Genomic DNA, 21,256 nt, shown 5'->3' with positions numbered 1-21,256 from the left:
AAAGAAAGTAAAGATGACACAAATAGATGGAGAGATATACCATGCTCCTGGATTGGAAGAATCAATATTGTGAAAATGACTCTACTACCGAGAGCAATCTACAGATTCAATGCAATCCCTATCAAACTACCACTGGCATTTTTCACAGAACTAGAACAAAAAATTTCAAAATTTGTTTGGAAAAACAAAAGACCCCGAATAGCCAAAGCAATCTTGAGAATGAAAAACGGAGCTGGAGGAATCAGGCTCCCTGACTTCAGACTATACTACAAAGCTACAGTAATCAAGACAGTGTGGTACTGGCACAAAAACCGAAAGACAGATCAATGGAACAGGATAGAAAGCCCAGAGATAAACCCACGCACATATGGTCAACTTATCTTTGATAAAGGAGGCAGGAATGTACAGTGGAGAAAGAACAGCCTCTTCAATAAGTGGTGCTGGGGGCCTCCCTGGTGGCGCAGTGGTTAAGAGTCCGCCTGCCGATGCAGGGGATACGGGTTCGTGCCCCGGTCTGGGAGGATCCCATATGCCGCGGAGCGGCTGGGCCCATGAGCCATGGCCGCTGGGCCTGCGCATCCGGAGCCTGTGCTCCGCAACGGGAGAGGCCACAACAGTGAGAGGCCCGCATACCGCAAAAAGAAAAAAAAAAAAAAAAAGTGGTGCTGGGAAGACTGGACAGGGACATGTAAAAGTATGAGATTAGATCATTCCCTAACACCATACACAAAAATAAGCTCAAAATGGATTAAAGACCTAAATGTAAGGCCAGAAACTATCAAACTCTTAAAGGAAAACATAGGCAGAACACTCTATGACATAAATCACAGCAAGATCCTTTTGGACCCACCCCATAGAGAAATGGAAATAAAAACAAAGATAAACAATGGGACCTAATGAAACTTCAAAGCTTTTGCACAGCAAAGGAAACCATAAACAAGACAAAAAGACAACCCTCAGAATGGGAGAAAATATTTGCAAATGAAGCAACTGACAAAGGAGTAATCTCCAAAATTTATAAGCAGTTCATGCAGCTCAATAGCAAAAAAACAAACAACTGAATCCAAAAATGGGCAGAAGACTTAAATAGGCATTTCTCCAAAGAAGATATACAGACTGCCAACAAACACATGAAAGAATGCTCAACATCATTAGAGAAATGCAAATCAAAACTACAATGAGATATCATCTCACACCAGTCAGAATGGCCATCATCAAGAAATCTAGAAACAATAAATGCTGGAGAGGGTGTGGAGAAAAGGGAACACTCTTGCACTGCTGGTGGGAATGTGAATTGGTACAGCCACTATGGAGAACAGTATGGAGGTTCCTTAAAAAACTAAAAATAGAACTACCGTATGACCCAGCAATCCCACTGCTGGGCATATACCCTGAGAAAACCATAATTCAAAGAGTCATGTACTAAAATGTTCATTGCAGCTCTATTCACAATAGCCCGGAGATGGAAACAACCTAAGTGTCCATCATCAGATGAATGGATAAAGAAGATGTGGCACATATATACAATGGAATATTACTCAGCCATAAAAAGAAACGAAACTGAGCTATTTGTAATGAGGTGTATAGACCTAGAGTCTGTCATACAGAGTGAAGTAAGTCAGAAAGAGAAAGACAAATACCGTATGCTAACACATATATATGGAATTTAAGAAAAAAAATGTCATGAAGAACCTAGGGGTAAAACAGGAACAAAGACACAGACCTACTTGAGAATGGACTTGAGGATATGGGGAGGGGGAAGGGTAAGTTGTGACAAAGCGAAAGAGAGGCATGGACATATATACACTACCAAACGTAAGGTAGATAGATAGTGGGAAGCAGCCGCAGAGCACAGGGAGATCAGCTCGGTGCTTTGTGACCGCCTGGAGGGGTGGGATGGGGAGGGTGGGAGGGAGGGAGATGCATGAGGGAAGGGATGTGGGAACAGATGTATATGTATGACTGATTCACTTTGTTATAAAGCAGAAACTAATAAAAAAAAATATATATATATATATAAAAATCTACAAACAATAAATGCTGGAAACGGTGTGGAGAAAAGGGAACCCTCTTGCACTGTTGGTAGGAATGTAAATTGATACAGCCACTATGGAGAACAGTATGGAGGTTCCTTAAAAAACTACAAATAGAACTACCATATGACCCAGCAATCCCACTACTGGGCATATACCCTGAGAACACCATAATTCCAAAAAGAGTCATGTACCACAGTGTTCACTGCAGCACTATTTACAACAGCCAGGACATGGAAGCAACCTAAGTGTCCATCGACAGATGAATGGATAAAGAAGATGTGGCACATATATACAATGGAATATTACTCAGCCATAAAAAGAAACGAAATTGAGTTATTTGTAGTGAGGTGGACGGACCTAGAGTCTGTCATACAGAGTGAAGTAAGTCAGAAAGAGAAAAACAGATACCGTATGCTAACACATATATATGGAATCTAAAAAAAAAAATGGTTCTGAAGAACCTAGGGCAGGACAGGAATAAAGATGCAGCTGTAGAAAATGGACTTGAGGACACAGGGAGGGGGAAGGGTAAGCTGGGACGAAGTGAGAGAGTGGCATGGACATATATACACTACCAAATGTAAAATAGATAGCTAGTGGGAAGCAGCTGCATAGCACAGGGAGATCAGCTCAGTGCTTTGTGACCACCTAGAGGGGTGGGATAGGGAGGGTGGGAGGGAGACGCAAGAGGGAGGGGATATGGGAATATATGTATGTGTATAGCTGATTCACTTTGTTACACAGCAGAAACTAACACACCACTGTAAAGCAATTATACTCCAATAAAGATGTTAAAAAAATCTGATTAAAAAATGGGCAAAGGATCTAAACAGACATTTTTCCAAAGATATACAAATGGCCAACAGGTACATGAAAAAGTGCTCAACATTACCAATCATCAGGGAATTGAAATGCATATATAAATACACACATATACAGTGGAATAGGACTCAGCCATTAAAAAAATGAAATAATGCCATTTGCAGCAATATGGATGGACCTAGAAATTATCATACTAAGCGAAGTCAGAACGAGAAAGACAAATATCATATGATATCACTTATATGTGGAATCTAAAATACAACACAAATGAACTTATCTACGAAACAAAAACAGACTCACACATATAGAGAACAGACTGGTGGCTGCCAAGGGGAAGGGGGTTAGGGGAGGGATGGATTGGGAGTTTGGGACTAGCAGATGCAAACTTGTATATACAGGATGGATAAACAACAAGGTCCCTACTGCACAGGGAACTGTATTCAATATCCTGTGATAAACCATAATGGAAAAAATATGAAAAAGAATATATTATAACTGAGTCACTTTGCTGTACAGCAGAAATTAAACATAACATTGTAAATCAACTATACTTCAACAAATTTTTTTTTAAAAATCATTGTGCTGTACACATGATGGCACAGGAGGAGAAAGGAAGGGAAAGAGGAATCATGGCTGAGTTGCCCTCAAGAAGCCTACAGTCTGATGGGACAAATGGGACCAACTGGAAAGAAACTTAATTGAAACTAATTTGTGGGCTTCCCAGACATGGCCCAGCTACAAGCCTGGTTTAAGCTCCACCTCAAGGGCAGCAGAGTTTTTTGGGTTTTTTCCCAGATAAGCCGAGGGCAGAGCACACTGGACCCTACACACTGTTCTGTTCCCTTCATATTTTGTCTCCAGTGACCCCAGGCCCAAGGGAGGTGGCCTGTGTGAGCATGTCCGAAGCTGATGGATTGAAGAACAAAGAGGAGACACAAACTCTTACCCCACAACTGGTGAATATTAAGAATTCACTCCCAGCTTCCAAGGTCAAAGTCTCCCAAACTGCCTCTTAGAAGCTCCTAATCCATGAATGAGGTAGTTTAACTTCTTGCACAGACGAGGACAGTGGAAATGGAAGACATGAGAGGGATCAACTACTCAGACACCCTCCACCAAGGAATATCCCACTTGTAAAAATAAGAGGATTCTTTGGCTGTGAAACTTGCTTATTAATTGAATAGGAAACTTATTTTGATTCCCCAGAAAAATGTCAGACATCAAGTAATGCAAATTCCCATTCAGCCAGGAGCCAAATAAGCAGAAAATACGAATCACTAGATTCTTCCCCATACACCAGATCCACATTCTATTTCACGGGAAAGAAACAAAGAAAATCAAATTCTCTGACATCTGGATTTTGCTCTATCAAACAGACCACCAGAATGGACTGGGGATGGGGCTGCCCACATTTTCTCAGGGCCTACACTGGGGCCCCTCAGAATCACCCAGAGGACCAGCCACATCCTGTGTGTTCTCCTGTGAACCTCTCAGATCCTTTGAGGTCTAACGGGAGAGACTGGCTCATGACCAGGAAGTTAGACAAATGCGAGGTCAGTGCCTGGTAGGGAAGCAGCACAGGGGCTGAGGGACAGATGGTGGGGTCAGCTCACCCAGCCGAGTGGGCCCAAGCTGGGGTAAAACAAGGGAAGGCTTGAGCAAATTTTACCTTCCAGGCAGCACAAAGGTGCTCGTAATTTGTTCTAAGTAAAGATCCACCAGTTTAATAGGTAGTTGCAAAACGATGTTCCCCACTCCCCTTTTAAACGTGGCTGTTTACGCACATAAGCACATCTGACATGAGTGAGTTGGAGAAAGCCCCCACTTGTATGTTTGGATTCTGATACTGATAACAACAGCTGTTATGATTTTCTGAACACTTATCCTGTGCCAGGCACCAGACTAAGTTCTTAATGTGTTCACCCATTTAATCCTCATGATAAGCCCATGAAGCCAGGGCAGTGCTTAAGACAGAGGCCAGATCTGAATCTGCTTTCTCCAAATACTAGCTGTACAACCAAGTGGCCTAACTCCCCTACACCTCAGCTTCCTCATCTGTAAAATGCACCACCTTGTAATATTAACATGAAAACTAAATGAGTTCTTATATTAAGCGTCTGGAACACAGAATGCACAGTCCAAGTATGGCCGTCATCATTATCATCATCATCATCATCTGTTTTCACAAATGAGATAACTGAAGCTCAAAGGGAAGAAGGCTAAGCTATATCCCCACAGTCCATTCTACTGTCAAGTTCATTGTCAAGGCCCCGCCCTCCCCTATATTCCCATTCACACAGCATCTGGGTTACACTCTACAAAGCCCCTGTCCTTCGGACGCCTCGGGAAGCAGGGACTTTACATCTTCTCTCGGTTTGGGAGCAATCACACTGGAAACTCAGCTGGGTGTGGACCACCTCTCCCTGGGCACCTACGCACCCGCCCACACCACCATCTCTTTGGCTGGAACCACGTGCTCCTGGGAGCTCTCCCCCTTTCTCCCTTGGCACACTGTATACTTTTCTAAGAGGATACAGACACACAACCCCATCCAAACAGCAAGAGAACACATCACGGCCGGGAGGGTGACACTCAGCCGGCCAGTCGGCGCGACGGGCTTTCCATCCTAGAACCATGGCCCAGTTTGTCCGTAACCTCGCGGAGAAGGCCCCGGCGCTGGTCAGCGCTGCTGTGACTTACTCAAAGCCTTGACTGGCCACATTTTGGCACTATGCCAAGGTTGAGCTGGTTCCTCCAACCCCTGCTGAGATCCCTACAGCTATTCAGAGCTTGAAAAAAATTATCAGTAGTGCTCAAACTGGTAGCTTCAAACAGCTTACAGTTAAGGAAGTTCTACTGAATGGTTTGGTGGCCACTGAGGTGTGGATGTGGTTTTATGTTGGCGAGATCATAGGCAAGCGTGGCATCATTGGCTATAATGTTTGAAGACCAGTCTTTGCTTTGTTATTTGGGTGTTCTCGGACCATGTGTGAGTAGACGGCTATTTGAATAAAATAAGACAATGTGTCAAAATCAGTGTTTTCTCTGTCAAGCACTACATGGAAGGTCACAATTTCTCTTGATATTAAGTTGGGTTGTCTTTTGCTTTAACACATTAATACAGCTCTAAATGCATGTCTTTGCTTAGCCTACAATTGGAAAGGATAGATACGAATATACCAACCTGGTACATGTATGTATGAGGATAGCATTTTACTTTGAAGGCTTGAAATAAATGATATTTAAGCTTAATTTTAGAAAAGTTGGGGAAAGGCTTTGAGAAAACAAGAACTTGTTCCAGTAGGAGAAGAATAATACCATGTGCCAAACATGGTATATACTAGTTAAATCACCTAGTATAAAGAATACAATTTGGACTGTTTTTCTTTGCTAAAATCAGAGAAAGACCCCTTTGACAACAGCTGTGTCTGTAAATGTAGGGGTACTTTTTGTCAATTTGAATATAGCTTCCCCAAGAGACCAGCCAGGTGATATTCTGTGTCTTTGTAACATCTTTAACACTAGGACAGAGAATGAAAGCAATGACCTGTGTTTTCAATTTAATTTTGATATGTTATTAATCTTTTTTTAAGGACCTATCTTTACAAAAATAAAATAGCCTATAGATATTTAACAGGATTATAGTTTAGTATCGTCCATGGGTCAAAATAGTATATTATGTCCTGAAATAAATACAAGTGATTGGTTAAAAAAAAAAGAGAGAGAGAACACACCACACAGTGGTTCCTCAGTGTCACCACACATGTATACATTTATTCTAAACACATCACATCCTCACAGCCCTAAAACAGGGCTTTATTTTTAGTGAGGAAATATGGCTGCCTCATGGACAGTTTCTATTAATTAATTTTTTCCTGTGAACGGCCATAATTTCTTGTTACTTGCATAGCTTGTGATTTTTGGTTGTTGAATACTGGATATTTTGAATATGTGGCAACTCCGGAAGTCAGATTTTCCTTCCTCTGCCTATTATAGGTTGCTGTTGTTTGCTTATTTAGTGACTTCTGTATTTTTGTAAGGTCTGTAGTCTTTGCCACTGAATTCTGTGTTCCTTTAGCTTATCGGACAACTGCTATTTTGGCAGAGTTACCTTAAATGTCTGGAGCCAACAAAAGAAATAAAGAATTCTTTTACAGGAAAGAGAAAATACCCTCTTAGTCTTTGCCAACTGGATCTGTGTCAGGGCACGCCTTGAACACTTAGTAGAGGTTACTTGCAACTCTGCCTTAGCTTCACTTCCTGCTTGCACAAAGCCTGAAGGCCAGCAAGAGATGAAAGCCCAGAGTCTTCTCAGGCCTTCTGTGTGTCTCACTCTAAGCCTGCACATGGTTTTCTCGAGTCCCAGGCATGCATGGAAGCTTTGAAAAGCCCTATTCCCATATATGTCTCTTTCTCAGGCTTCTTGATCTTTACCTGTCCCAAGTATTGCTGCAGGGTGCTGAGGCCAGTACCTGCCTGTGCCTTTAAATGCTTTTAGCAAAAGCAACGTGTCACCCCAGCCCCAGGAATGCCCTGAGGAAACAGGAAGCCTTTCCACCTGTCCTGAGGGAGCCACCAGGCAGGCTGACCCCACCACCACAGCTGTTCGAGAATAGTTTCCCTTCTGGCACTCGCAACCAGCACGAGAAGTCTGGGTCACCATCCTCACGGCCGTGGAGCGTGGGGGATGGTGGGTGGGCAATCTGAAATGCCACTGCACCCTCTCACCATAAAGAAGCAGTTTCTCTCTTCACCAGGTTTTCCCTTGGTTGTTGTTAGTTTTTGATTAGATTTCAGAGTTCTTCAAATGCTGACTGACAGTCTTCACCAGCTCATTAGTTGTTTTGGGGAAAGAATGGAGCCCTGGACTTCCCTATTCCACCCATTTTGGTTTCCCAGCACCTTTTAAGCTCTCCTTCTATGTTTGGGGAAATTCCTACATTGTGAGTCTAAATATCCCCAAGGTGGAGGCTCAGGACTTGTTTTCCCTGTCTCCCTTGCAGCCAGTAGTGCACTTACATCCTAGCAAGATTGGCCCTGTATCTCAGAAATACATAAAAAAATAAATGTATTAAGGAACACAGGGTGCTTTTGTCATTCAGGATCATACACTTAGCACTGGCTCAGCATGAACTGTAATCCTAAACATCCCATTTCATAACACCGTTCAGGCCCCCAAGAATGTTCTCCTCACCTCTTACCCTAAAATCTCTAAACAAAGGGCAACTGTATCTAAATATCAGAAAGGTTTGTGGGGAGTGGCCTCTGCCAGTGTTGCAGACAGGCACCGTGTCAGAGTATGTGAAGAATTTTAGCATTGAAAATACTTAAGTGAAAGGACAAATTAATTAACTTCTTAATAACTTCTCCTTCTCAAGCAGCACGTGTGCAATAGATTCTAGCATAATAAGCATCACTTGCCAGCAGTGCTGAGCGTCCATTTTTCTGTTTCTCTTCATGTTCCTGCTTGTCGTTTCCAAGGAACATTTTGCAATTTAAGTAGTTAATATCACTCTCTAATTTGTGTATGAGATAGAGAATTTCTATTTGAATAGAAATTTGCATTCTTCTATCCAAAGATAGAAATATAAAGTAATACCAATTCTTTAAATTAGCAACTAGATTGACACTGAATACTAGAACTGCAATAAGTCATGTAAGAGAAATACTACATAATAAAACTATTAATAAAATTGTTTTCAAAATATTAAATTAAAATTTTCTAGCTTTAAACAACTTTAAAACTTTGATATTCAATACTTATATAATCTGTATTTTGCCCTGTAATTTTAATACTTTTGAATACTTTAGAAAAGCAACTTCACTGAGTCTTTTGAGCTTTAAAATGTTTAAATTTTTACATTAACTTTCATTTATATCTTCTATGAAAACATATTCAAATTTTTGTATTTTGAAACTAATTACACTTTTTTTGTCTTTTGGATCATTACTGCCTGTAGGACATAAACTATGCAAAAACCTTTATTATAACAACATATTTAGTGATTTTATGAAAAATGAAGGCAAGAGAAATAAATTTATGGAATATATAATAGTTATAAATTATGAATGTCTTTCTCATTCATATATTGCTGTCCCATCAACTTGCTCAGAATATATGCAATAATTCAGTTTAGACATTCTGCCAACTTCATCATATAAAACCAAATTTGTTTGGGGTTTCATTGTTGTTATGAAGCTGTCAAGATAGGAGATGAGAACAAACATATTTTACTAAACATCTTGTTAGCCTGATTTATTACTTTTAAATACATAGACATATGACACACAGGCCTCTTTGAACTCTTGCCCTGGCACAGTCTGCTTGCAGTTGAGTGTGAAGCTTTGATCCAATAGAATGGTGTTTCTCAACCTGGGGTGATTTTTGGTTGTCTCAACTGGCATGTAATGTGGGGAGGCCAACAATGCTGCTAACATCCTATAATGTACAGGACAGCCACACACACACACACACACACACACACACAGAATTATCCTGCCCCCCCCCACACACAGAATTATCCTGTCCAAAATGTCAATTGTGCCAAGGTTGAGAAACCCTGCATCAGAGGATAACATGAAGTCAGTGTGGAACTGATACTAGTAAGGGTGATAGAAACTTCAAGCTTCCAGAAACAGCAGGGGCAAAGAACTCAGGAGCTGAGTTTTTGAACAGAATGGGCCAAAGGTGTAACGGAGATAACCAGCCCTGGCTGAAAGCCTCCCAACTAATTCTCTGGCCCTTCCAGAGACTGAGTTACCTTATATCCTGTAATAAACTGAACTAGCTAGAGTGGTTTCTGTTTTTTGCAACAAAAAAATGATGACTAATAAAGCAGGTAGTACTGTATACCAGAAACTAACACAACATTGTAAATCAACTATACTTCAATTTTTTAAAAAAGCAGGTAGGACTAATATCCCAGCCCCCATCTGACAGATGACAAGATTGATCCCCAAGAAGCTCCAGAGCAGATTGGTGAAAGAGCTGGAAGTAGGACTGTGTTACTTTGCAAGTAACTAGAATTTAGTTCAAATCAGTAAATTTAATTTTAGCTTTATTAATTTATTTTAAATACACTAAATTTAAATTTAGTTCAAACTAGTACTTTTGAAAAAAAATAGTGGAGAATGTTATTCCTTGCTCACAGAATACGAACATGGGAAGGGTAGGGTGCAGCTGCATCTCAGGAACAACCGGAAGCCAGTCAAACACCGTAAGGACCTGATGCATCTGTCTGCTCAGGGACATTCCTCTGTTGTTGCTCCAAGCGTCTTCTTCCTCATGGCCGAAGTCATGATAATCAGCATCACTCAAGGTTTTTATCTTATCATTTCCACCATTTCAAAGACACAAACCTCACATCTTCCAGGTTCAAAAAACCCTCATGTATCTTCTACCTGGTTTGAGGCAGGTGCCCCACCTAAGGACGGACTGTCTGTGTCAGAGGGCTGCGGGTTGGGGGTATGTAAGAGCCACATGCACGCATGGAGGGGGTTGCAGTGGGTAACGTAAAAAGCCACGTTGAGAACAGAGGGTCCTATAGTCTCCTGACATCCACTCAAAGAATGATAAACCCTATTATGCTATAGCCCACCCATTTCCTTTTTGTAACTTAATAAGCCCTTACTAAATTTCAGAGATTGCTCTAAGCACTTGTAGCAGGAGGCTGGTAACAAAGCAGAATCATCAACGGGTGATTTCTCGCTCTTCCTACACTGTCACTGCTGAATAGCTGGATCTCTGCACTCTCATCCACACTCCCAGGCCTGGGCTAATAGAGCCCAATGCCCATCACCATGGCAGAAAGAAACAGGGTCCACGGGAGTTCTCCCACCAGCCACTAGATGCTCCATCCCGGAAGTAACACACATCACTCCTGCTCACAGCTTATTCATTGACCAGAATTAATCACATGGAAAGTACATGTGCCTGGCAGGTGGAGAACCTGAATATTTTGCCAACATCTCTAATTACCATTCCAGCACTTTACAAGCATTATATTTAATCTTCATGACCACCACAGAGAGTAGTACCATTATCCCTACATTAAAGATGAAGAAACTGATGCACATAAAAGAAAGGCAACTGGCCCAAGATCACACAGCATGTGATCCATTCTATTACCTGTATCTTTCTTTACTGCCTCCCTTACCTTATTTTCTGTGTGGTCTGCAGCACTTTCATTGCCCATTAGATTACTTAAAACATAAAACTGGGAACCTGGGTGCCAGGACAGTGACCTTGAACTGAATCCTGCCCATATCCCACTCTACCCCCATGCTTCCCTGAGACTGATTTTTGGGACCATGGAATTCTGTGGACTCAACACTATAACACAGGCACTGGATGGGATTACACCTTTAAAAACACTCTCCAGGGCTTCCCTGGTGGCGCAGTGGTTGGGAGTCCGCCTGCCAACGCAGGGGACGCAGGTTCGTGCCCCGGTCCGGGAGGATCCCGCGTGCTGTGGAGCGGCTGGGCCCGTGAGCCATGGCCGTTGAGCCTGCGCGTCCGGAGCCTGTGCTCCGCAACCGGAGAGGCCACAACAGTGAGAGGCCCGCGTACCGCAAAAAAACAAAACAAAACAAAAAAACCACCACTCTCCATGGCCCAGAGGGTCAGAGATGACTTTTTTAAACATGCTGACATCTTTGATAGGCTAGATGCTGGGGACAGAGATAACAGGGTTCCTGCTGTGGAACATGGACTAGATGTTGGCACACCCTGGGTACCCTAAGTGCCTGGATATGGTAAACATATAATAAATTTAGTTACACACTGAAGGTAAGGAGAATGTATGCCAGAACATAAGGGCCTGAAAAGTTAGACTGGTAAAGCATTTAAATCCTGACTTTGCCGCTCCCTAGCATCTTCAATAAATGGTGTCACAGCTCTGTGCTTCATTTTTTTCACCTGAAAAACTGGAGCCAGCAATAGTAGCCATCATGCAGAATTAAGATGAAATGAGATGATACATGTAAAGCTCTTATTTCATGCCTGGCATATAGCAGTAAACATTTAACAAACACTAAAAACTACTATTAGCCTTATTAAGGCATTTATATCTTTAGGAGAGAAAAGATAGAGTATAACAACACATGTTCCTTTTGGAGGAAGATTTACAATGGAAGTGACATTTAAGCTGGATCTTGGGAACACCTCTGGGGAAGAGGAGAAGGAATTCCAGGTGGGGTGAGCCATAAGCAAGGGCTCAGAGGTGGGGGTGATTTAGAGTTTAGGATTAGATTATCTCCATATTAAAGATGAAACAACTGGTATTGTCAGCTGTTTTGGGAAGCACTGAATTAGACTGGAAAGCCAAGTAAGAATCAAGACTTCGGGTCTCCCAGAGCTTGCTTTCTTCGGGGTCAGTAGTGGAAAGCAAACTTCCTAGCCTGGGGAGAAGGAAAAAGTAATCTCAGATGCTGACCTGACCAAGGAAGACTGTAATAACTCTGGCTTGCCCAGAGAACTGAGTACTCAGAATTCTATCTACCCAAGTTACCCGGAGGCAAGGCAAAACAGCTTCTAAATGAGGACACGGCACACACTGGCGTGGACACAGACGTGCTGAGAAAACATGGAGGATGTTCTTGGCAGCAGTTTTGACTTCCAGGGTCTGGGTACGTGCTGGGGCCCCCTTTAACACTGACTCAAAGTGCATCTGGTGGGCTGTCCCACTCCAAACCCCAGATCTCTCCCTGCTGGCAACAGTAGCACGCTAGGAGGAAAAGCTGAGTTCACACCACAGCAAAGTACAACTCTGAGCCAAGTCATTATGCCAGCAGGAACCTAAACTATCTCGAGCCTCAAACCTAGGGGTCTAGACCCAGCCAACCAGCCCCCGGTCATGTTACAACTCTTACTGGGTCTCAGAAACAAGGACTAAGGCCACCTGCTTCCTCACTCATGTGCTGTTAAATTCATCAACAGGTCACCCAATTTTCCTTGTCCAGATTTTTCCCACCCTTGTTCATTTTAAAGGACACAGGATCCCTACTAATGGCAAATAGAGCCATTTTCTTGTCCTCACTTTAGCATTTGAAGTCAATGCCCAGTATGATATTCAGTCAACATGTACTTACTGAGGCATCCCCTATGTGCCAGGTATCAGGCTAGAAACCAGACAACAGTAAAGAAAACATGGCCTCCAGCCACCTAGAGCTTACAACCTTGGCATTAAGAGAACCAATCAACCATCAGCTCTTTGGTCTTCTAGACTCACTTCACTTCAGTGTCTGACAAATACAGCTGTAAAAGGACTGTCAAATGCTATTTTATATAACCTCATCTTTCCCTCAACTGAGGTAGGTTTTTTCCATTATCCCCAATATACAGATGAGGGAATCAAGGTTATTAGGTGGAAAAGTAGACCTCAATCCTGGTGTACTGAGCCCCCCAAATCCATGTTACTTACTCATGGCCTTCCAAACACGAGAGGCCCCAAACCCAGACATGCCTCTCAACTTTTCTTCTCACATTTTAGCAAGTGAGGCCTACCACATGTGGTTACCAGCCACATCTCTAGGGCCTGTCTAGGTACTCCTGTTCCCCACATCGTACAGTAGGCCCTCCTTTCAGGAAGTTACTACGTTACTGAATACAAGCCATGCACCAGTCCCTGTTAACAACCCCATGAGGTTAAGTTGTCCCTGTTTACCCAACAGGAAGCTCAAAGTTGTTGTCACTTGTCAGAATTCACCTTACGCCAGGTCAGCGAGGATTTTTACTGAGAACTACCTGACCCACAAGAAAGTCAAAAACAGCCCTATAGGAAAGTTATCAAAACAATCCCAATGGAGAACTGTGAAACTTATCCTTTTCTGAAAAGAAAAAAAAAATCAAACCTATACATCAAACAGGTTTAGGCACCTAACATCCTATTAGGTCTATTGGACATCTTGTAATAAAGCCTACAACCTGACAGCCTTTTTAACTTTGGCCCACTTGACCAGCAGACAACTGAGGAAAAGTAGTTGCTGTCCTTTTTTGTAAGGCTGAGCTGCCCCATTCACCCTACTCCTATGCAGGAAAATACAACTGGCTAGGTGCTCAGTAACATAACATACCCAGGATCTCTTCCAAGCGTCCTTTCTCCTTGGCCAGACCCACCAAGAATCAAGAGTCTAGACTGTGCTGTCCAATATGGAACACCAGCCACATGTGGCTATGAAAAGAGGCTAGTCCCAATTAAGATGTGCTTTAGGTGTAAATAAATGTACAGTGTTCGTCATTTCAAAGACATCATGAAGAGCAAAATCCCATTCATTTTTCACATCAATTATATGCTGAAATTTTAACTTTTGAACACAAAATGTTATTTAAAAAAAATCAATCCCAGCTGTTTCTCTTTACTTGTCTTCACGTGGCTACTAGAAGGCTTAACTACACATGTGGCTCTTGTTACAGCTGTACTGGACAGCACTACTCTTAGAAGGGAGAGTGGAGCTGTGGCCTGTTTCACAGAAGCCACCCCTGCCCTCTCTTTGATGTCTGAGCTCTTTACAAGCATTTCCCAGGTCAAGTGATCCAGGAAACTAATTCTCCCCAATTCCAGAATATACTTGGTGACAGGCTTACAGTAAAACTAGTTTTTAAAAGATGGGCCATGTTTTGGAAAAATGACATTTTATAACCACATATTGCTAAAATGTCCCTGATATGCCATCCAAATTTACTTTGAGATGAGTCTTAAGTGAGCTGTGGGGATCTAGTTATCTGCTTCCTTATGAGCAATTACATAATCAACTACAACCATATCATATTTTTAGGGCTTGAAATGTGTATTCTGTCAAGCTAAAAATAGGAAAGGCACCACTCCTTCCAGGGTTAATGTAAGACTCCAGAAAGGGACAGCTTCACCACCTGGACCCCAACCCAGAGTCAACCATCCAGGGCCAGACATGCCCTCCTCTGGTGAGCCACAAGGGTGATGGCGAAAGTTATCCCAAGTCAAAACTTTCTTCTACGTCAAGGAAACAGCATTCACCAATTAACACAAAGGCTGTACACTCCCGCAGACGCTCTTGCTACTCTGCTGTACAAAGTTCAAAACGACTGAGGGAAGCACCAGAGTCCTCTGAGGCCATTTTATTTGCATGTATGTATTACATCCCTAGAAAAAGAATCCAAGGATTTTCCCTCCTGTGTGTTTTCGTCTTGCTTCTTCATGGTCCATGATGCCAGCTGAGGTTGTCAGTACAATGAAACTATGGAAAGTTTAAAAAAAAAAAAAAAAAGCTGGTAAGTTTTTCCTAAGAATGTTCAACACAGAGCTACTTTCTGGTACAGAAAAACTCCAACATTTATCAATGCTTAAGATGCCTTCCCATAATGGACACACAGACTTATGCTGCCTCCACAGGCTGGCAGTACACAGGCACGGTTCCTAGAACCAAAGACCCAAACCCAGAGATATCAGCTATACACATACAGCCCTGGCCTCAGCTAACAACGAGAAGCAATGTTACCTAAGAGGAAAGACTGGAACTCCTTTAATTTCAAAGTGTCACTTTCTGCTCTCAAGGAGACATGCAGTCTAAAGCATTAAAGAACTGACTGAATTGTTTCTGCCACTTACTGTGTGTACGATCACAGGAAAGCTACTGTACACAGAGTTATTTGGACAAAGGGCATCCCACCTGGCCTAGCTACCTCATGGGTTACTATGGGGATCAACGTAAGACACAGAAGGTATGCCAATTGGGAGGCATTAAAATTAGTATCATAACTACAATCAGAAATGACTCGCTCATAACACTATACCTGTTATACGGCAACCACGAAGTGGGAGTAAATTCAGCATCACCAAACATGACCGTGGGTTTAAGTTCTTAACCACAAACAGATAAGCACTTACTGTGTCAGATCTTAAAGTGCTTTACCAGAACTAAATCAGGTGATACTGTAACTTACAAGAGAATTACTACCATTTTTAAGATGAAAAAATCAAGGCTATGACTTGCCCAAGGCCTCACAGATTTAAAGCAGAAAAACCAGGATTTGAACTCAGTCTCTTACTGAGCAGGAAGATTTTCAAATCGAGTTTCCCCAGAGGCCAATGGTTGAGAAGTCATTCTGGCCATAGGAGGGGATTCACAGTGAACATACATGAACTATATGCACTGAGCCAAAAGAGCAAACATTAAAGGGCACACAATTCTGCTGTCTCTCAGCCAGCCTCAGCTCTCCCACGCCTCTCAGAAACTAGAGCCTAACACATGAAGTATAGCAACACAGGAGCTAATCCTTGAGTCAGGGATGGAAACGGAGACAACGGCTACTGCTATTAAGTTAAAAAAAAAAGCTCAAGTCAAACTGCATCACAGAGATCCACAGCATTAACTTTTAAATACAGAAAATTGACTCACCCAAACTGACGGGACGGGAGCAGGTTATTCTGCCATTTTTCTAGATCTTTGAGTTGCACATCAAACCTGGGGCTGATCACTCCACACTGTAAAAACATAACAGAAAACGCTGTTCACACTTCACCAATAACAGAAAAAGAGTAACATTAAAATGCATTTATAATTGAATTGTCATATAACCCAACCGACTCAACATTTAATGGGTAACTATTTTGTACAATCTTTGATATAAATGCCATTTGAAAAACACACTTAATTAAGACTATACCTACTTAGGAAGAAAAAGCAAACTATTGAAAACGTCAACAGAAGAGGGAGAACACCAAGACACCACCAGCGGGCATTCCTACGGCCCGCAGAGCTGTCTCAGCACAGATGACCAGATTTTACAGAACTCAAGTCTTAGACAAATCAATTATAGTCAAGCCCTACTAATCTAGCAAAATGTATAGAAGGCAGAAAGAGGTAAAGAGTTATCCCACCTGCATGCTACGGCAGTGTTGGGTGGGGAGAGATGACACAGCAACAACTATCCTCCAAAGTGAGAGCTAAGAGCCACGGCACTACAATCCATCATACCTAAACCATAAAACACAATAAAATTTCAAATATCCACTAACAGGCTACATGAATCTATCCGTGGGTTCACACAAGGTCTATGACTAGATCCAACTGGGTGGAAAATGAGGGTACTAAAATGCTCTTTAGTTAATTAGAGCTAAATGTGACCCCGCCCTCTGCTCATACCACCAACTCTACAAATCACTAGAACACTTAAAAAAAAAAAACAAATCAAAGCAGGAAGCCTCCTGTTTACACACAAGAAATGATCATGTGAGAACACTCAGGATTAGTACCTTCAGAGGGCTAAGAGAGCAGACAGAAAGTTGTGTGTGCACATCCACATAAGCACCATTCAAGATTCCAAGATGCTTAACTGTAAACTAAAAGAGGCTATGAGATTAGAACTTAGTGAAGTCTTTGGAGCTGGTACACTTCCCTAGACAGATCTGAACCCACAGAAACTGAAAATGGACCTGTCATGCCCAACTGCCCCATGGCAGGAAGCCCACTCAGGTTCTCCTTTTTATAACATCACCTTATCAGCTGCAAATATCACTTGACTGTCAAGGGCAATCCCACACTGGATGAAAGCAATACAGGGATAGGAATAGGGAAAACCCAAGTAAGCTACAGTGAAAGACCTTTCTGAGGCCTCTACACTACCACACCCAGGCTTGCTTTATTCCAGCCGCAAAAATCCCTTCCATTCAGCTAGCAGAACTCCAGCACAGCTGCTCCCAAAGCAGATGAATCTTAAGAGGATACAATCAAGGCAAGAATTTTCTTAATCTATAATCTTTAAACACTACCTTACTTCCCAGCTGCATTACATTTCCACAATAAGGTACATCTATCTCCTGCATGAAGGAAACTGAGGCAAAAATGTCTTATAAAGTAAGAAAGCTGCAACTGAGAAACCAAAAACTAATTCCAACACTTTAGTGTGGCAGGGCCTGGATTTCAACTACCTGTTAGCCAGGATTTTCTAAACTAGTATACCACAGAACAAGGATGCCACAAATGAGTTCCATTTGGGAAATACTCTGTTCAAACTTATTTCTCAAGCTATTACGTGTAGTTCAAGAGAAATGTGGTACAGGGCACTTCTCCAACTAAGTTTTTTTGGTTTTGCTTTTTTAACATCAACAAAAGCTGCTGCAGGACAGCTTTAAACTATATACTGGAACCAGCTCTTCCACAGTTTACTGAGACCTCGAGCAGGACTCAGCTCTCAGCTTCCTAACTCCTAAAAACGGGAAAAAAGACACGCCCTCTTGTACTTCAAGAACACTGTGAGGGTCAGAGTGAAAAAGTGAATCCAAATCCTTCCGTAGGAATGGAGTCTAATGGCTACAATAGAACAAAACAAGACATAGGCCCAAAATTCCCTTCAAAAATTCTTCAAAGGCTTCAAATCCAGTAGTTTTCATCTGACACTAAGTATCCACACAAGAAGCAAATTCACTATGTAAGGAACCAACTCTGTAAAATAGGAATTGTTGGTCCAGGAAATAACCTTATCAACACATCTGGCCCCTGTCACTAACCACTCACTTTCTTGGCCCGTGTGCCCCACTCTGTTGGACCCCCTTGAAAATACGAAAGCTACAAACCTGAACACAGAAAGCAGGGTAGCAGCTTAGAGACCCCCAACTTGCTTATAGACAGATACCTGCCCCCAAAATACATGGAATCAGTTAAACCACAAAGTCAAAAGAATCAAATAGATTCAGTAGATTATGCCTACAGGGAGAAGAGACCTCAAAGACGTACATTCAGCCTATGTCAGCAAGAACAGAAATATTAATAGTTAGAGAATCCCATGCTCTCTGTTCAAAATACCCAACAATCACCAAGTGAGACGAAGGACCAAAAGTTATTTACATTGTCAGGACTAGTGGCCTTGAGCCACCCAAGATTCAAACACCAGTATCATCGGTTGTTCATTTTCACCCAACCCTCCCGCATCTCCCTTCAGATACCTTCTACTCCACAAACACTAGGTTAACTCACAATTCTACCTGGAGAACAAACGCAGTAAAAGGTCATATATAAAAATTAACGATTTTAATCAATCCCTCATCTTTTTAACCTTAAGCAAGCAAATTATCTGTTTCTACAAGGGCAATTATAACATGGAACACCTTGTTAGACCATTCTGAAGGTTCTTAAACGTGGAAGATAATCAATTCTTACCTTATTTAGCCTGCCTGTGAGGTTCACAACAATTTTCCCAGCCCTGTGATCATCGATGATTTCAAATTCGCCAATGTAACCTAAAGAACACAAGTGACCGTATTAAAAATAATTTTTAAAATTTAGGGGGCAACACCCAAAACAATCCACCCTGAACTTTTAAAAAGGGGATTATTTCCTCCTTGCCTTTTCACGGCTTCCCACTCCCAAAGGCTACCTCGTGCCCAAGACAAAACAATCCTCCTTTCCATCCCAAGGAGCTCTTAGGTTCAGAGCCCTTTCAGTGACATGTTGCAGCTGCAATGTTACACAAAGAAAAGCCATTTTAGCTGCCAAACTTTCTCCTCCTTTCAACAGTTCTACCCTACTCAGTATTTCTTGAACAGCATCATTTGTCCAGAACTACCCTGTCCACAGCCCCAATCAATTGCATTAGTTCCCATGTATGACTGCCACCTTGTTCCCCCATCTTCCCACATCTCTCCAACAGCTAACTTCTACAGGACCCATTCTGTAACATGTTTACCTCAAAACATAATAAACAGCAAGACACTTACCATGCTTCATCATCACAGTGAGAAACCTGACGATGACTTTGGAGCACGGCCTAATAAGAACCTGGCGTTTGCCTCTCTTTTCGGCATTGTTGATACTCTTGAGAGCATCAGCCAGGACATTCATGCGCACCATTATGGCTGTTCAGGGAAGACAAAACAGGGGTTTTATTGGCATTGCCATTAAAAGGCACCCAATCATTCCACTGCGAACACATCCTTTCCTTTCTGCCTCTATCATGAGGAAGTTTCCCCATTTCTAAGCAGCCTAGTTCCCCAGGATACCCAGAGGAATATGTCGACTATGTCGAATCAAATAATTCATTTGATTATTTCATTAATCAAATGAAAATACCAGCCATGGTAGGTCAGTTATTCAGAACGGGAACTGATGATCACCAGCAGTATTTTCCAAACTTCTGGAATCCAGCAGCATGTGTACTATTTATTAACACTGTCCTTTAAACCAACTGACTCGGTGTCAGCCTTGTCCTAACACCCAAAAGATACTACTCAACTCTCACCTAACACCCGTAACTATTCAAATTAAACGCCCGTCCTTGTGCCATCTAAAATTATGCCCAACAGCAATCGTGGCACACTGGTAAGCAGAAACATTTCACATGCACCAGAATGGACTCTATCACAGTGGGCACGAACTTTAATAGTTTTGAAAGCTAAGGATAGAGGCATGCCTCAAATGACGACAGCAGGGATCCAACCTGCTTCCTCAAGCTCAACAAAGTGAGGGGAAAACCTGGAGCCCAGACGACCCAAGTTCGTTCCCAGCAAACCGCCACCCCAGGCAGGATCCAGTTTTCCCTCCTGAGGGCCCTCTGTCTCCTAAGCTCCCGGCGCGGCCGAAGTAATGGGAAGCTGCACGGCTCACCAAGGCTACGGCTCCCCGATGCTTCTCGGAGCCAAGGAGCTGCCTCGACCACTAATGGGAGGTCCTGGCGCCGCCGAAAGAGGCAGGACTGCCCCCTGACGGTCGAAAGCTCCGGGTCCCGGCGGGGCTGCGGCCTGCGCCCCACAGGCCGGGCTCCCCAGAGTGCAGAGCATGGGGCGACCGGGCAGGACTCCCCCCTCCGCCTGCCCAGACCCCCGCAAGGATAGTATCCCCGGCCCAGGAGGTCTCCGGCATCCTCGCAGGGCACCGAAGCCCAGTCCTAGACCATAGGATGGCACCGATAGCCGACGGATGATACTAGGCCGTTCACAGAGAGACACTCACCGGCACGGAAAGATGGCGGAAAGAAGTTGGGAGGGGCGAGTGCACGGAATTATGGGAAGCGGTCGGGCTATCGCGAGACTTTCAAAGGACCGCCAAAAACAAAAAAAAATAAAAAATGAATTGCCTAGTGGAAGGAGGCTGGTGAGGGGCGGAGCCTCCTCACGGGTGGGCAGTAGAGAGTCGATGGAGTCGAACAACCAGGCGAGGCCCTGGGGAGCTAGCTGGTGGAGGTGCGGCGTTAGCATAGGTTCGACTCCCTTCTAGCATCTAATCCGTAAAAGTCAAAAACTGACAAGGGCCTAGATATTTGCAAATTTTTATTGCAGTAACTGTTCACCATTTAAAATGAATTTTGATACTTGCGTATTTACAGTATCTCTAGAAGGACCCACAAGAAATCGGTAAATGCCTCTGGGAAGGGCGTTAGGAACTGGGATGGTAGACTTGCTTTTCTCCCAATACAATTTAGTTTTGTT

General features: G+C 42.8%; 1 protein-coding gene and 1 pseudogene across 2 annotated transcripts; one reads left to right on the top strand and one right to left on the bottom strand.

The window, feature by feature from the left end:
- Nucleotides 1–5,457: 5,457 nt before the first annotated feature.
- On the top strand, nt 5,458–6,321 carry LOC132476437 (ATP synthase subunit g, mitochondrial-like; annotated as a pseudogene).
- Nucleotides 6,322–14,920: 8,599 nt separating this feature from the next.
- On the bottom strand, nt 14,921–20,800 carry RPS15A (ribosomal protein S15a). Of its 2 annotated transcripts, none has more exons than XM_060078130.1 (5): nt 20,781–20,800; nt 19,550–19,687; nt 18,993–19,072; nt 16,233–16,318; nt 14,921–15,071 (listed from the first exon to the last, which is right to left on the bottom strand). In XM_060078130.1, the coding sequence occupies exons 2-5, from the start codon at nt 19,680–19,682 to the stop codon at nt 14,978–14,980; spliced, it is 393 nt and encodes a 130-aa protein (XP_059934113.1). In that variant the 5' UTR covers nt 19,683–19,687; nt 20,781–20,800; the 3' UTR covers nt 14,921–14,977. The 2 variants fall into 2 exon arrangements, with proteins under 2 accessions (XP_059934113.1, XP_059934112.1); XM_060078129.1 differs by lacking the exon at nt 20,781–20,800 and adding an exon at nt 20,436–20,525.
- Nucleotides 20,801–21,256: the final 456 nt, after the last annotated feature.

This window comes from Mesoplodon densirostris, chromosome 16 (genome assembly GCF_025265405.1).
Source record: "Mesoplodon densirostris isolate mMesDen1 chromosome 16, mMesDen1 primary haplotype, whole genome shotgun sequence".
NCBI lineage: Eukaryota > Metazoa > Chordata > Mammalia > Artiodactyla > Ziphiidae > Mesoplodon > Mesoplodon densirostris.
Note: the sequence above shows the minus strand (reverse complement) of the source record. Positions and strands in the feature narration are given on the sequence as shown.